This window comes from Mastigoproctus giganteus, chromosome 9 (assembly GCF_048544385.1).
Source record: "Mastigoproctus giganteus isolate SK-2022 chromosome 9, ASM4854438v1, whole genome shotgun sequence".
Taxonomy (NCBI): Eukaryota; Metazoa; Arthropoda; class Arachnida; order Uropygi; family Thelyphonidae; genus Mastigoproctus; species Mastigoproctus giganteus.
Genome location: NC_143583.1, coordinates 12,675,116 through 12,691,818, shown reverse-complemented (window position 1 = coordinate 12,691,818; position 16,703 = coordinate 12,675,116). Strand labels below are relative to the sequence as shown.

Sequence of the window (16,703 nt, the reverse complement as noted above, 5' to 3'; positions counted from 1 at the left end):
TTATATATATAATTATAGGATACCTCAACTTGATCCAGATAGACCTTTTTATATACCAGAAACTCTTAGAAATAATCCAGAAGCACTTGAAATAGTCTTACAGTCTTATGGCAGTGTTGAAGAAACTGAAACAACAAAAAAAATTAGAGAAAGTCTCTATGTGTAAGTATTGCATGATATTGTCAAGTCTTTCTAGACTTATTTTAGACCTTTTTGCCTATATTTAATTTTCCAGCTATAGTAAACTAATCTTTTTTTATAATATTAATAAACTTTATAAAAATGGGGAAGAAACAAATATGCCCCAGATTTAAGTTAGCAGTTATTATTCACTCAAAATGCAAATCTCGAGGCAAGCAATAGATACATGTGATGACTGCAACAATAGTTTTGTGTAAATATTCTGCTGTTGGAGTGAATAGTGAATCAGTTGTTATTGGAGGGTAGAAATAAGAAAGAATGAAGGAGATTTGACTTAGGAATAACTGACCTAAATGCTGTTTTCAGGTGACAGATAGAATTATATAGGAATACTTATTTTAGTGTGTTCAACTATAAGAGACATTTCATATGGCTACATGGAGTGGAAATTTTAATTTTTTTATTGAGAATGTTGCGATCTGTCAATGAAAACATTTATTCCACAAAACAGAAACAAAGATTATTCAATTCAACATTTATATTAACATCAGCATTAGTTGAGGCATAATGATGGAAGAAAGCAAGCTTATACAGCATCAGCAAAAAAAAAAACTTCCCATTTCACCCATCCAGTCACTCCAAATGTTTCTCTAGTTCAGCCTTAAATTTATTTAAGCTTTCAACTTCCACAACAACAGATGGAAGTCTGTTCCAGCAATCAACTACCTGCTGGCTAATCTATTCTACAACTGTCTTTCCTAAATTTGAATCTATGCCCACTCAGGTTATCAATCTTAAATTTATTTAAGCTATCAACGTCCACAACAACAACAACAGATGGAAGTCTGTTCCAGCAATCAACTACCTGCTGGCTAATCTATTCTACAACTGTTTTTCCTCAATTTGAATGTATGCCCACTCAGGTTAGCAGAGTATCCCATCAGCATTGAGCCTGCTCAAACCATTCAAGGCCTTATACATTTCGATCAGATCATCTCGCAGGTGCCCAGTCTCCAGGTGCTGCAACTTGCAGAACTTAAGCTTTTCTTCATAAGCGCACCCCTTTGTTCTTTTCACCAATCTTGTTGCCCTTCTCAGTACTCATTCTAGCAACTTAACATCCTTACTAAAATGAGGCCTCCAGACCTGTATACAGTACTCAAGATGTGGCCTGACCATTGCCTTACACAAAGGGATAATCACCTCCTTGTCTCTACTAGCAAAATTCCTACATATCATTGACAAAACTCCATGACCTGCTCTGGCAGCCCATCTGCACTGCTCAGAGAACTTCATATCTGACTGCACAATTACCCCCAGGTCTTTTTCATTCTCCACTACCCTGAGTGTAACACCACCCAAATGGTACATTTCTCTGGGGTTACTGCTACCCATATGCAGTACTTTGCATTTGTCAATGTTAAACTTCAGTTGCCACTCCTCAGCCCATCTACCCAACTTTTCCAGATCCTGTTGCAGCAGCATACTGTCAATACTGTTATTAATAACCCTTCCAACCTTTGTATCATCTGCAAACTTTGATATTAAGCTTGATATACCTTCATCAATATCATTGATAAACATACAAAACAATAATGGGCCCGACACAGAACCCTGAGGGACACCACTAATAACATTAGTCCACGTAGAGCAGTATCCATTGATTGCCACTCTCTGTCTTCTCCCACTCAACCATCCTTTTATCCATTGCAGTAACTTGTCCGTAATGCCACACCTCTCCAATTTGTGCAACAGTATCAAAAGCTTTCCTGAAAATTATATTTTGCATCCAGTTCCTTTGTGACCACATCATAATATCCAATCAAGTTGGTCAGGCAAGACTTCCCTTTAACAAAGCCATGCTGTGTCTGAGCTATTGCTGCTGTCTTTTCTAGGTGATCCTGTATCACCCCCTTTAACCAGTGACTCCATTATTTTCCCCAGAACAGAAGTTAAACTAACAGGTCTATCATTATTTGTGTCACCCATTGAACCCCTGTTTGTGAATTGGGGATACATTTTCACATATCCAGTCTTGGGGACCTTTCCTTACTCTAAGGATGCTCTCATAATTATGGCTAAGGGTTTGCTTACTTTCCTTGTTGCCTCCTTCATTATAACTAGATAGATATCTTTCATTACTTAATGCAGTTATGAAAAAAATTGTTTGGAACTTTGTATAATCAATTTTATGTGCAGAGATTCTATTCCTAATTACCATATATATGTGTTTGTAGACTTCTGGCTACACTGATCAACACATATTAATAAAATAAATAAAGAACTCTTGGTGGCCTTGAATTTTTAAAAATCACAAGCAGAAGTTACAAAATATGAAAGGAACAGAAATAAATAAATATTCACACAATTTTTATACCATGACCTAACCTTGAAGGTTAGGTTAGGAAATAATAGGAAAAGAAAGATTCTTTATATATATAAATAATGGCTGTAAAAGTTAGAATTAAATAAAATGAAATAAGAAAATAAATAAATATAAAGCTATCATTAGAGACAGCAAAATGCACATCCTACACATGATGCCCAGTACATAACAGATATTTCAAATAAAAATAAAAATTAAAAATCAAATTAATACATATGCCAGCATCATGGCAAACTGTAGAGCGAAAATTAACATAAAAATTAAATTAACAGGGAGGGGGGAAAGTAAGGTAACAAGACTGAAACTGTGTAGCCGAAAGTCTCCAAATAAGTTCAATTAAATCCAATTAATAATAAATCCATTTTAAATTTAAAATAAAGCCTATTATATAATAATTTAGCAGCACCCCCCAAGTAAGGTACCAGTTCCGAGAGACGTGAAATATCACCAAAAAGGGACTAAAACGACCTACTAAAATAAAACAAAGTAACAAAATAATAGACTGACCATTATGCCCCATATCGACGGAGGACCACGAGGCCAATAATGGTCATGGAATCGCTGCATTTCAATCGCTAGACAAATCGTTGCAAAGGCAAACCGATCGTTCCACAAATCAAATGCAGAGGATTTGCATAGCAGTGATCCTTATGCAGCAAGAAAAAAACTATAGAACAGACAGCAGTCCATAGCAGAGCCACACCACCGACATAATGTAAGCAGCTTATATAGACATAAAAGGAAGAAAAAAAACACATATTGAACTGTAAAAACTGATATGTATTTCTTATGCCGTGCAGGCTTTATAAGGGCTACTAAGAGAATCAAAACTGAAGTGTACATATTTGAGCAAATTGAACTGACTACAATTCAACAAGACAGGAAGGAAAGGATGCAGAGATGTAGGGCTAGAGTGTAATTCTCCAAAGAAATAGCCAATGGGACACAGTCCACTTGGCTTGAACATTGTGGGAGTTTCTCTGAAGAATTTCACATAGTTTGCTGGTTCACTTCTTTTATAATATATTAGATCTTGCAGTAATCAATGCTTGGATTATTTATAAAGAAGTGACAGGGAAAGTTATGAAGAGGAGAGGAGATTTTATATTGAATCTAGCTGAAGAACATATTTAAAGAATATATAGATTTACAGAAAGCAGCAGCTCAAACCAGTAACAATAGTGGCCATACCAAACGTCTCAAAATGCATCAATGACAAATTAGGCATTGGTGCTAACAAACTACAGAAATGTGCACTGTGTGTAAAAATTATGCATGTGCAAAGTATACAGGAAATGTTGAAAAAACTGTCATTTGTTTAAACTGTGCAAATTAATTTTTAAACCAGTTTGTTTCCTAGTCTGTCTAGGAAATAAACTTGGTTTTGTGTTTTGAACACAAAACAAAGTTTTGCTATCAGAAATATTACTTTTATGTGTATTACAATAAGCATAATACTATGTACTATTGCCAGTAACTTTATATTACAATGCTTATAATAAAATATTGAAAACAACTTAAGTCTATTTTATGCACAGTGGTGAAAATGACCAGCAAAGGCAGTTTCAGGTATTTTTGGTAGCCCAGCAGTTCCAGTGTTAAAGTGGCCACCTTTTAAACAAAGATTGCTTATATTAAACCAAATCTGAATGCAAAAAGAATGCAATTTTTCTTCTAAAATACAGCAAGTCCCTGACTTATGTAAGCCCAGGTTATGTAACTTTGGACTTACATAAATTTTTTTGGAAAAATTGTAAAGATATTTTCTGTATAATTTTTAAGAGTGAAGTCGAATGAAGGAACAATTAAGTTTTTATTTTCGTTTTCATACAAACTATGTTGGATAATAACCTGCAGCATAACTAGAATCTAGGTAAATAACTAGAGTTAACAATTCATTTTCTGGTGAACCTGCTTTTGTTGAATATTTTTTAGCCATTTGGTCTAAAACATCAACCCGTACTTGATTTTATTGTAATATAACACTGTGTTGTCAGGCTTCTTCTTTGCACCATTACTTATTGCAACACTTATATTAAGTGTACTCAAGATTATGGCATTTTTATTCGCTTTGGTCTGATAATTTGTCAAAGTGCAATCATCAAGTTTCAAAATTGAAGTGGAATATATTTCTGCCATCTTCTTTTTTATGGACATTGGAACTTATTTATGAGCACGATTCACTGTTGCTACTATAGTATTATTTTTTTTTTACATTTTTCCCTCTTTGGACTAATTTCTTTTGCCAAATCAAAACTGGTAAAGAAGTTATCATTGGTTGCATTTCTACCTCGATCCAAAAATGGTTCCATTAGTTTTAGGAGGACATGTTCAGAAAGTGGTCAACTAGCTGGTTGCATATTGTCTTTCTCCAAATAAGGAAAGCCATTCGATAGATATTTTGAAGTTGTGGCAGCTGCCAACCAAAATTTTATACTAAATTTGTCTCGTTTTTGGCCATACACTGGGTGAATTGGCATCTAGCTTTGGTTGGAAATAGCTGCTCATCTATTGTAATGTGTGCTCCTTCCTTGAAGAACGTATATGAAATCTTATGAACCACTTAATTCCATGAAAATTGTTACGTGACGTTGTATCATGAAAAAATTGAGTCCCCATACAGTTGACCACCAACTATCCAGTTCTAAACTGTTAGCACCATTTTCTCTTCAAGCTAAAAGTACATTGATAAAAGCATCAAGTTCTTGAATGGATATATATTAATTATTATCCTTCAGTTGTCTTTGCACTTTGATTTCAATGCAGTTCTGTGCATGTTTTATCATGAAGTACAGTAGGCTCTCGATTTTCTGGGATAGATGGTAAAAATCAAATCCTGGATAATCGATTTCCCGGTTAATCCAAAAATACAAAAGTCCCCGACATACATAAGAGATACGTTCCAGGACTTCTTACTTCGTCGAGTTTTACGTAATTCGGGAATGACTAATAACATATTGCTACTATATTATTATTGACAAATCTGAATTCCGTGCGATACTTGTTAATATTTGGCCCATTTTCATATATCCTTATTAGTTTAATTTTCTGATCAAAATCGATGGCTTTCCTTTTGTTAGTGAATTTACTAGTACCACTGTCACTTATTCTCTTAGTCGGCACCATGATAAAATTTTCTGAAAAGAACTTAACAGGGTTAAACAGTTTGCACCTTCCGGGTTACTTGGCTTTTCTGTTCGTCCGTCTAATTATAAATGGGTAGTAAAGTCGATCTTATTGCATTTGCGATAATACTGATAGCTGGAATTGCGTGCGTTTTTACGTTATTATGGTGAAATGTGTTCCCCTTCCCTGAAATCTTCAGTCATGTAAAAAAAACCCATAAGTTGTAAGAATCTTCTCTTCTTTCGTATTTTTTTGCTTGTTACTCCGTATCTCACTTGTGCAATTTGTGTGTGCCGTGATTGTCGTTATTGATTGCTTATTTTATTTATTTATTATTTTTGTTTGTTTTAAATTTTACAATCCTAAAAAAAATTTACATAAATCCGTAGTTGCTTAAGTTGGGGACTTACTGTATCGAAAAATGTTCAGCAACCTATGTAAAATATATGGCAAAAGAAAAAAAACAAAAACACTTACCACCCACTACTCACATGTCCAATACGATGCTTCCCTTTATTTTTTACGATGTCCATTTTAAGTTTAATAGCTTCCCTTTATTTTTTATGATGTTGCGTACAGTTTGCTCACCAACCTTATAATGGTTCCTTAGAGATTTAACAGATGCACCGTTTTCAAACATTTGAATAATTTCAAGTTTTTGTTTAACTGAAAACACAACTCTTTTGCGTTTACCCATCATTTTCACAATTTATAAACAAAAAAAAAAATTTACTACGAAAAAAAGTCTGACATCCCTGACATAAATAATGAAACAAAATTTCCTTTTGTGCTGCAACGGAACACAAAAAAATCGACGTGACACACTAAAACAAACTAAACATTTGGTCCTTTTTTTTGAAGGGCGAGTGTGAAGACAGCGGGGATTTCAAGATAATAGGTACACTAATCTCCCAATGACGACTTATAATACCGCATGTCGCTTATTTACGACTTGCAAAAATATCTGTTTATACCTATTCTAGTTATTACTTTAATAGGTATAAACTGGTTGACTTTTTTTTTTTCTTTTTTTAATTTGGAGTCTTGGAGTCTCCCGGTTAATTGAGAGTCTACTGTATCTACAAATAAACATAACATGCTTAATACAGAAACTCGATGGGTTATCATGATTTATGTTCCCTTGTAGTGCACGTCCAGCTGAAGGATCATCAGCTTTTATAACTTCCCATATGTGCCCAGGTTTTGAAGTATGTTTGCAGCCCACTGATAGGCACATATAGTTTTTACAATTATGATGCCATATATAATCATCTACAGCAGGTTTTCCCAAACTTTTTCAAGCACGGACAAGTCTATGCAGATTTTTTTTTTTCACGGCCCACCTATAACTATAAATTAATGTATTTTCAATAATTATACTCGTAGGTTCAAGAAATAATGACACTACCATTAGGACATTTAACATACCAGTAATAATGCAATTAGGTATTCATCATAAATTTCAAAAGTTTACATAAAATTGACATATTTTTGAGTCTGTTTTTGGAAATAAATGTTTATTTAATGAGTAGGGTGATGCTATTTTCCATCACATAGTAATTTTAAATCAGGGGGAAAAGATGTCAACTTGATTCTCAAATCTGGCTCGACATCAAATCTGTTCCGGTGTTTGATTTTTAAAAAAACTAATGTTGAGAATCCAGTTTCACAATTGTAAGTTGTTACAAGAATATAAATGCTTATATTCTTCATGGCAGCTAACCCAAAAATTTATCGTGAGACCTAATCGAAGAAGTCTTTTAATGCTGTGTCACATGACAGTCTAATAGCAGAATCAATTTCTTGTTCATTGAGACAGAATTCTTCCACATTTTACTGCTGTCAATTGGAGGAAAATAAGAGGTGTTCCTTAATCGCCATAGAAATCTCAGCCGGAATGTTGCTTTGAACATACTCTTTTTGTAATTTAGTTAAACAAGTAGAAGAAAATTATAATTCCCCTTTTCAACTTGAAGTACCCACAGATGAATTTTCTTTGTAGTTGCTTCTACTTTTTTCCTACACTTTAAAAATATTTATATCAATACCTTGTAAATTTAAATTTAAGGCGTTTAAAAAACCAAAAATACAGTAGAGCGTCAGTTTTCCAGATAATTTTTCTGGTAAGATTAAATAAATTTAATCTAATTATTTAAGTAAATTTAATCTTATTTTGCAATTAAATTAAATAATTAAGATTAATTAAATAAAAAAATTAAAAACTAATCTCGGAAAACAGAAACATCCATCTGGAAATTTTTATGATTTTTATACAAAACAGTAGAAATATTTTTAAATGCTCTCGGTTTTTTCGACTTACTGATAATGAGCCAGACAATCTGGGCGGATGTGGAAAGGTCATGGAATGACCACCTCATATTCCTGGAGCAATATGGCCTTATTTGTTAATGCTCCTAAAAAAACCAAATAACAACAAAATTACACACACATAGCAATTGTAACTCGCTATTTTTTATCTTAAAACGTGGTTCGGGCATTTCTCTTTTAGTGGCTAGGGTTTTTCTCAGTAATGCTTTCCATAATAAGCCCATCTCATCAACATTGTTTTCTTTCTCGTAACTTGCTTAACTGAAGCAAACTTACTTTTAAAGGACACCGCTGCCGATTCGTCTGCAGAAAGTTGTCTGGTTCGCATGTACTGTGTCTCACTTTGAAATTTTTAGCCAAGCTGTGTTTGACTTAAAATATTCATTACCTCTTAATTTTCGATTAAAATCCAATGCTTTTTCACACAACATTGCACTATACACTGGTTCACCTAAACTTTGCTTCTGAAGAAAACAAAAAAATAGCAAAGTGCACTGTCTAAAATGGCATTTTCAGGTTTCAACATCGTCTTTTTCCTGCTAGATCCTCCTTTGTTATCCACAATTGACACAAATTCTGCTATAGCATTGAAATTTTTCTTTATCTCGTAAATTGTTGAAGTCTCCACATTAAACTCTTTGGAGAGATTTCCTAAATTTTCACATTTTCTAATTCTATTAATAATTTCTGTTTTTTGTTGCAATGTTAAAACTATGCGTTTTCTTTTCGTTCACATTTTGCTGTAAAAAATTGAGAAAAATAATAAATCACAGTTTTGGGCCGATATTATTCATACCGAATTTGGAGCTAAACTAATCAGAAAACCCAGTACTCTCTAAAGCACATTTCTGAAGGTCACAACCATAAAAATAATAAAAACAATTTGCAGTTTTCGATTTATTGGGATTTTTATTTGTGCAATCTGTTATAAATGGGAAGTAAACTCGATCTTTCACTTATAATCAAAATTCAATTTGCAAACGTGTTCACTATAACCAGCGCTTACTGTACTGCCATTAATAAAAAAAGAAGAAGGTTCCAAATTTTTCCAAATATATCACATAAGTAGGACACCTTAATTAACCAATTAAAATCATTAAACCTCTTTAAATTCGAATATTGCATCCTTTGCTGATTGAGAATGTTTCTCCAAAAACAATGAATACTCATTCTTCATTTCAATTAGTCGTTTCAATACATTCCCTCTTGATAACAATCAAATTTCACTGTGTAATAGATGTTAATACTTGCTTCCTAATTTTTTGCATAAAGCAGTGAAGATTCTGGCATTTAAGGAATGAGCTCTTATATAGTTAAAATTCACAATCTGGAGCCACCTCTTGGACCCTCGGAAAAAGTCCCGTACGTGTACCTGCCATTGACCGGGCACCATCGCAACTCAATGCGACACATTTGTTCCAATCAATTCCACTTTCAATTATATAATTATTGATTAATTTAAAAAGTTCTTCAGCCTTGTTCTCATTGGTAGGGGTTTACAAAACAAAAAATCTTCACTGACGGTATCCTTAAAATCATATCTTACGCAGCACATTAAATTGGCATTATCTGCTATGTCTGTACTTTCATCCACATGTAAAGAAAAAAATTGACAGCTTTGAATGCACTTTATGAGAGTTTCTTCAATATTATTCGCCATTTCGACAATTCTACACTTCACCATATTATTTGAGAAAGAGAGTAAATGCAGTTGATTCTCTTTCTTTTTATAAAGGTGAAATGTAATTACTTTTAGTGCAGGAAATATTAACTTTTCATCAATAGTATGAGAGTATCCTGTTTCGGCTATTAGTTTTGCAACTTCATACGAAGCCATAACCAAGTCTTCATTGCAACATCTCATGGAAACTGTCTTTACAAAACTTTTTCTAGATGAAATATATTAATTGTTCTTGTTAATGAAAAATTCCTTTGGCTTATTTGAGTATTCTGGATGCACACAACCTAAGTGCCATTTCAGTTTCGAGAGTTTCATGCATTCATTTGACAATGTTTCAAAACAAATAATGCACAGTGGCATGTGGTTATTGCAGATAAAACCAAGTTTTCAATAATCTTCATAATACTGCCTTGTCCAAGAGGCTTTGGATTTCTTTTCCATGCTGTCAGTTTGCCTATTGCCAGGCCATTTATTAATATTATTTCCATTATCTCTACTTGTACTAGGCTGCACATCATTTGACTTGTTAGGCAGACGTTTCTTCAGCCACTTAGGCATATTATAAATGACAGGATGTGTATATAAATATTTATTTTAAAAAATGTGTAATACTATGTATTAAATTTATCATTTCACAGGCGACAGTGGAGAAAAGGATTAAGACATGACAATAGCCACGTATACACTCCACTTGTTAGATTCTCACTGACTGCCGATGACTGTGGCATGGTTCGTAAGTTAGAGATGGCACAGGCAGTCCACCTCAGATGCAAGATGTACGCATGTATGCTAATTACATGGCTTAATAAAATTGATGAGCGCATCAGTCACTGTGTCACAGTTTGTTTGTTTGTTTTTTTAAGAGCAGAGTCATCTAGAGGCATCACAGATATAAAGTTAATAAATTATAAAAGCATTAACTTTATTTTTAATATAACTGGGTATTTTATTACATTTTCATTTTTTTCTGGAAATATTCTTATAGTTTTATGTAGGTATATTTCAAATAAGTTTTTTGCGGACCACACTTTGGGAAACCCTGATCTACAGTATCACTTGATGCACAAGGATCAGAAGTATTGTTTTCACTACTACTAGATTCCTTGCCTCTTTCATTAGGATCTACTAAAATGTGGGAATCCTGTGGTGAGACCACGAGATCCCCACATTTTAGTAATGCAGTCGAACTAGAACTGTAAAAATTGTTGAAATACCTTTCCACATATTAAGTTTCACCAGACTAAACCAAATTGGCATGGCTCAGCAGTATATAGTAGTGACTCACACACTCAGGTCTGAAGTGGCATGCATAAATGTGTAAACAAACACATAGTTAGGGTGATTCGGATCACTTATGTTTGTCACAAGATAAAATCCGACATCCCCCCCCCTAACCCCATACTTCTCCAACCCATGCACGGTACTTAGTACTATAGGTTTTGATACCTTTCGTGTTTGGGGTTTTCATAAAAAAAAAATAAGTGCAAAAATTTGATTAACTGTATAAAAATTAGATAGTTTTATAAAAATTTTACAGTCAAATTGACTGCTTTTAGCAGTTTTATTTATATAGCTAAAATGTAAAAGAAAAATGTGTCCAAAATTAATTTTCAGTTGTGCATGATGACTAAAAGTTAATGGAAAGTTAGGAATTGTCAGGGACTCACACTTCTGCAGTTAAAGGGACTGCAAAACTGCAACAATTTAAATTAGGCAAACAGCCATCTTGACTGTTGCAGCAGTTCTAGTGTTAACTTGTATGTTTTAGAAAATAGATAATTTGTCTCTTGTAAACTTACTGCATGTTTTGTATAAAAAAATTTAATGCCATTGCTAAAAATTTCCTTTATTTGAAAGGAACTTTTTATTTACAAACTGACACAGACAGAAGTGAAACACTTTGTTCAAGAATTTTAGCATCCTGACCTGTGCATAAAGGAAACCTGCGAACATTTAATTTAGTGACTACTAGAGTATCATCAATAATCTTGTCTAAAAATAAAGATGAAATCATTTTAGACATATGGATGCAGTTGATTGGTTAGAACAGCAATTAAATATTTATCTTAATTTTTGTATTAACCAATTTTTTTTTCAGGAGCGAGAAGAACAATTTGATAAAATCATAATTTGTTGTTGACAATAGTATGATATTAGAATTAGTGGTATGGTGCATGGAAGACCTTCGCTTTTCCTGTGAGAACTGTGATATATAAGAACCAGTACTGTGGTATTCCTATAATGTGTGTGTGATTTACAAAAGTGTAAGCTATCTCCAGACTCATTGGGTGTTACTGTATATAGATCCCAAGAAGGTGACACATAGTATCCTTGGTTGCAAGTTCTCTAGTGCACGTTCAGCATATTTTAAAATGCCAGTGAGTTATCAAGACAAGTTTTCAGCTCCGCATTTCCACAATGATAGTTGCAGGTCAACATTAGAGGAATAGTTTTATAGTCATAAGTGTATGCCTTTGCTGCATCTTGAGCACGAAAGAGCATACAAACCATGATAATTACTACTTTTGTAGCAGTTATTGTGCTGTGCGTGTACTCTCTCTGTGCAGAAGGCATGGTTGATATATCATAAAAATCTTTTTCACTGTAGATATAACCAGTGGTGAGCTATAGTGGGCTTGCAAGAGCCCATTGTTTAAACGATCAATTAGTCGGACCTCTGTTTAACAAACTTCTTTATAGTGATTTTTTTAAAAATTCCACTTGGTAATTACATTTAAAATAGTTTTTCCGTAGAACAACCAGATTACGAGAGACAACTTCGTATGCATTGTTCACGCCTCTGGCCTTCTAGGCAATTTAGGTAATTAGAAAGCAAGAATTAAGGGTGAAAGGGATTACCGTTCCACAACGTTAGTGGCATCCGTAAAACCTATGCAGCCACATTCCGAGAAGTCTCGCTAATTAATATGCTTTCCATATCCAGTCAGACGATTAAGAGGATTCCCGACACGGATAATAGCCTCTGGTCAACCTGTGTTGTGGTTCCCCTTTACTCCGACAAATAGTCATCTGTTTTTCGGAGAAGTGAGTAATCCACTCCTTCCAGTAAATTTCTTCTGTCTATATTTACATAGTCACAGTAGCTGAATATCCAAATGATTCCAATATTTTGCACAGTATTCAAAGAACTAGTGAAAGAAGCGAACCTGGCACCTCCGTAGCCAAGTGGGAAGGAGCAGCAGTGCGTAGCACACGCTTCTTGATTAGACTGGGGTTCGAGCCCGTCACCACCAAATACAGAGGATGCGGAAAGGTCAGGAAATGACCACTGCATATCCCGGAGCAATATGGCCTTAGTTGCTACTGCTCCTAAAAACCAAACAACATCAACATCATCAAAGTAGCGACGTCTGGTGGGGGGGGAGAATAAGGCAACTAAGATATTAAGTAAACTTTCCGAAGATGAAATGTTGGCAGATTTGGAAACCGCATCAAGACTTTCACTGTGAAGAAAATGTTCCAAAATACAATGGCATCCAGGCAATAATTAAAAAAAAAAACTATGCATTATATCACCAATCTCCAAAAATCCACTGCGAATTAAAGATGATTACTAAAGAACTTTATGTGGAAACTATAAAGATCTGTCGTGTGTTCGGACCACGATGTGCAGCTTGTAGCTTGCAGACGGCAATTGTGGATTGGAGGAATTATCCTGCTTTGTGCAAACATTTTGAATCATAAGTTAAATATTCTGGATTATTAAAACGACTTTTCAATCTGGAATTTCTTAACGATTTTGCACTAATGATCGACATCCTGCAGGAGCTTTCTTATCTTTCAGGAGATTTACAAAGTTACAGCATCACTATAGTAAAAGCAGATAAATTAATTATTCTAACTATCAATGCTATCGCTAATATGGAAAATAGGAAATTATGAAGCTAAAATTGAGAGCATATTGAAGTAGAAAGAATTTGAAAGAATCAAAATTGAAAGTAAGAACACATTTAACTTATCCTTATTAAGGATAAGTTATTAATGCAATAGAGTAATTTTAAATTAAACAAAGAAAATAATGATATTATTAATGATGAGGAATTGAAAGAAATTTTAAATTTCTTCCTGGAATCGTGGAATATGAAAGAACTTTTGTCTCCGTGGCAAGACAGTGAAAAACGAATAAAAATATTAAGTTTACTGATAAAATATGAAATAAAAATTAATGCTTTTAGATTTATCAAAGACAGTTTATCTTTAAAAGGAAGTGAAATTCCCTTTTCAATTAAGAAAGAAGCCAAAAATATCTTTGAAACCATTGCGATTAGCAGTGCTGCAGCTGAACGAGTTTTCAGCGTAATGAATAATATTGTGACAATTAAACACTTTGCAGATTATGATGACCATACATCTAAATGGAAAACCATTGCTTCAATTTGATCCAGATCGTTCAAATCATTCCTCTGTAATCATCGTCAGCTATTGAGCAAAGCAGAAGATCGACAACAATGATAGGTGGAACAGGACCAGGGTATGTCTGCCAGGGGCAAAGGTTGATGACATAGAGCGGATATCATCTTGATGTCCAGTGATGTTCTAAGTTCAGCAAGCTTTGTAGAATGGCCAGGGGCATTGTCCAGCTAACCTTTGAATTTCCCCAAATGTCAGCCTCAACCACACATATAAGTAACTTATTCCAGTAATTTATAACTCGCTGGCTGAAATTAAACTTCCTGAAATCCAGTCTAAACATCTCCCCCCTGTAACTTGAAATAATGCTCCTAGTTCTAGAATCCTTGAGGTTGTCACAGGCATTCTCTCAGATATGCCAGACAAGCTGTACTTGCTACCTGGGAGTCTAAAACGCTGATGGAACTGATATTTGGGTGGCACTCAAGTCAAGTGGACCCAATTTCGGCGAAGTCCGGACGGTCTGTGACAGCCAAATCCTCTGCTTGCACCTTCACGATGGTGGGACTGTTAGTAATCCTGGGTATAACCTCCATGCACAAGTACAGGGTGGGTGACCACCCAGGTGTGAACCATAAGCAGGGGTCGAGGTGTGGCGCCCACACCACATGGAGGAACGCCGCCCCTCTATATTACCAGGCAGCACTAGGTGGTAGATGACTCTCATCAACTGGTGAAATACCACCACTTTGCTTATTGGAGGCTTGAAGTGATGGAACCCATGTTTAGTCTCTAGAGCTAAGTTCCGGTCAACACTTCCCTATCTCTTCCATCATGCAGTATAATTGATGACTTTTGAGGTTATGATGAACGTCGTGGCGAGATCCAGTATTCCTTACATTTCGAGGGTACAGCTCTAAAACGGTGTTCGCAGGCTCGCCGCTAGTTAGTACACTGGACCGAACCTATTGGTAACTCTCCAGGAGGCTTCCGGATCAGCTAGTGTATAATCTTGCTACCTCTACTCTGCCAGATAGTGACTGGAGCGAGTCCGAGTAGTGTGTATGCGTGGAGCATTGGCGAAGCCACATTATGTCAAGGATCTGGGTATATTCTTACCATGTGTACGCCGTATCCAAAAATTTCATTACTTCATACAGCATGTCCCACCCACTTTTTCTTACAATTGAATACACCATGAATTGTCAAAATAATAGAGCAAGCTTATCTGCGAAAAGATCTAAACCTCCCAAGGACTTCCTAATTCATTTCACAAATATACGTGGTCTCAATTCTAATCTCAACGATGTCCATTTCCACTTGCAGTCTGCCAAACCCCATGTACTTTTTCTGACAGAATCTCAGTTATCCGTTGATTCAACTACTGCTCATCTCAAATGCCCAAATTATTCGCTGTATGATTCCTTTCACCTCAAAGGTGGTACTTGTGCATATGTCCGTTCTGATATTCGTGGTCAGAGACTTGGAAACTCCTCTCTTTGATCTTCTCTGGCTTAAAATCTTTCTACCTCATTGTGTCAAATTCATCTGTTGTCTCTACCGTTCTCCCAGCTCCACTAATCACTTGGAGCTCTTTGACTTCCTCTCTTTGCAACTTGACTTTCTCCAGTCCAACTTTCCTAACAGTGAGGTAATTTTCCTTGGTGATTTTAATGTTCACAACTCCAGCTGGATTTCATTTTCTAGTCACACCGACCCAGCAGATCGAGATGCTGAGGCTTTTGCAATTACTAATGACCTAGCACAGATTGTTCATTTACCTACAAGAATTCCGGACAATCCTAATCATACAGCCAATATGCTTGATCTTTTTCTCACAAACAACCCTTCTAAGTACACGGTTGAATTGAGAGGTCCTTTCGGCATTTCAGATCACAACTTGGTGATTGTCTATTCTCCAATGGAACCTTTATCTCATGTCTATTCCCAACCTCGTGTTGTTTGGCATTACAAGAATGCAAAATGGGATTACCTGCGAGTCTTCTTTTCCTTGGTCGGATTACTGTTTCAAAACTTCTGATGTCAACGGGCGCCTCCGTAGCCAGGTGGGAAGGAGCAGCAGTGCGTAGCACACGCTTCTTGATTAGACCGGGGTTCGAGCCCGTCACCACCAAATACGGAGGATGCGGAAAGGTCAGGGAATGACCACCGCACCGGAGCAATATGGCCTTAGTTGCTAATGCTCCTAAAAAAAAAAAACCAAACCAAACCAAACTGATGTCAACGTTTGTTCAGATCGTGTCAGTGAAATTATTCTTGCAGGAATGGAATCCTTAATCCCACACTCCACTTTAAAATCTCGTCCTTTATCTAAACCTTGGTTTTCCAATAAATGTGCTAAGGCTGTTCAAGAGAAGAGTGTTGCATATCGTAATTGGCTTGTTTCTGATTCTTCAGTTTCATTTTCTGCCTACACCAAAGATCGCAACAATTGTAAAGCAGTTATTTATCAGTCCAAACTAGAGTTTGAACAGGCTAAGAGTAGAAAACTTGCTTCTTGCCCTAATGGTAGCCGAGCATTCTGGTCTCTTGCCAAAGCTATTGGCCACAACTTTTACCATCTCTGCTCCCACCTCTGTCCAAACCAGATGGTTCTGTTGTCACTTCAGCCAAGGATAAAGCTGACCTGCTAGAATCCCATTTTTCTTC

The 16,703-nt window shown here is 35.5% G+C and overlaps 1 protein-coding gene across 1 annotated transcript in view; it reads left to right on the top strand.

The window, feature by feature from the left end:
- The window catches only part of LOC150080054 (uncharacterized), a 559,273-nt gene that overhangs the window by 221,496 nt on the left and 321,074 nt on the right, over positions 1-16,703 (top strand). Inside the window, exon 11 of the mRNA XM_090381984.1 lies at positions 19-162. Coding sequence (XP_090238110.1) covers positions 19-162 — 144 coding nt within the window. The remainder of the gene's footprint in view (positions 1-18; positions 163-16,703) is intronic.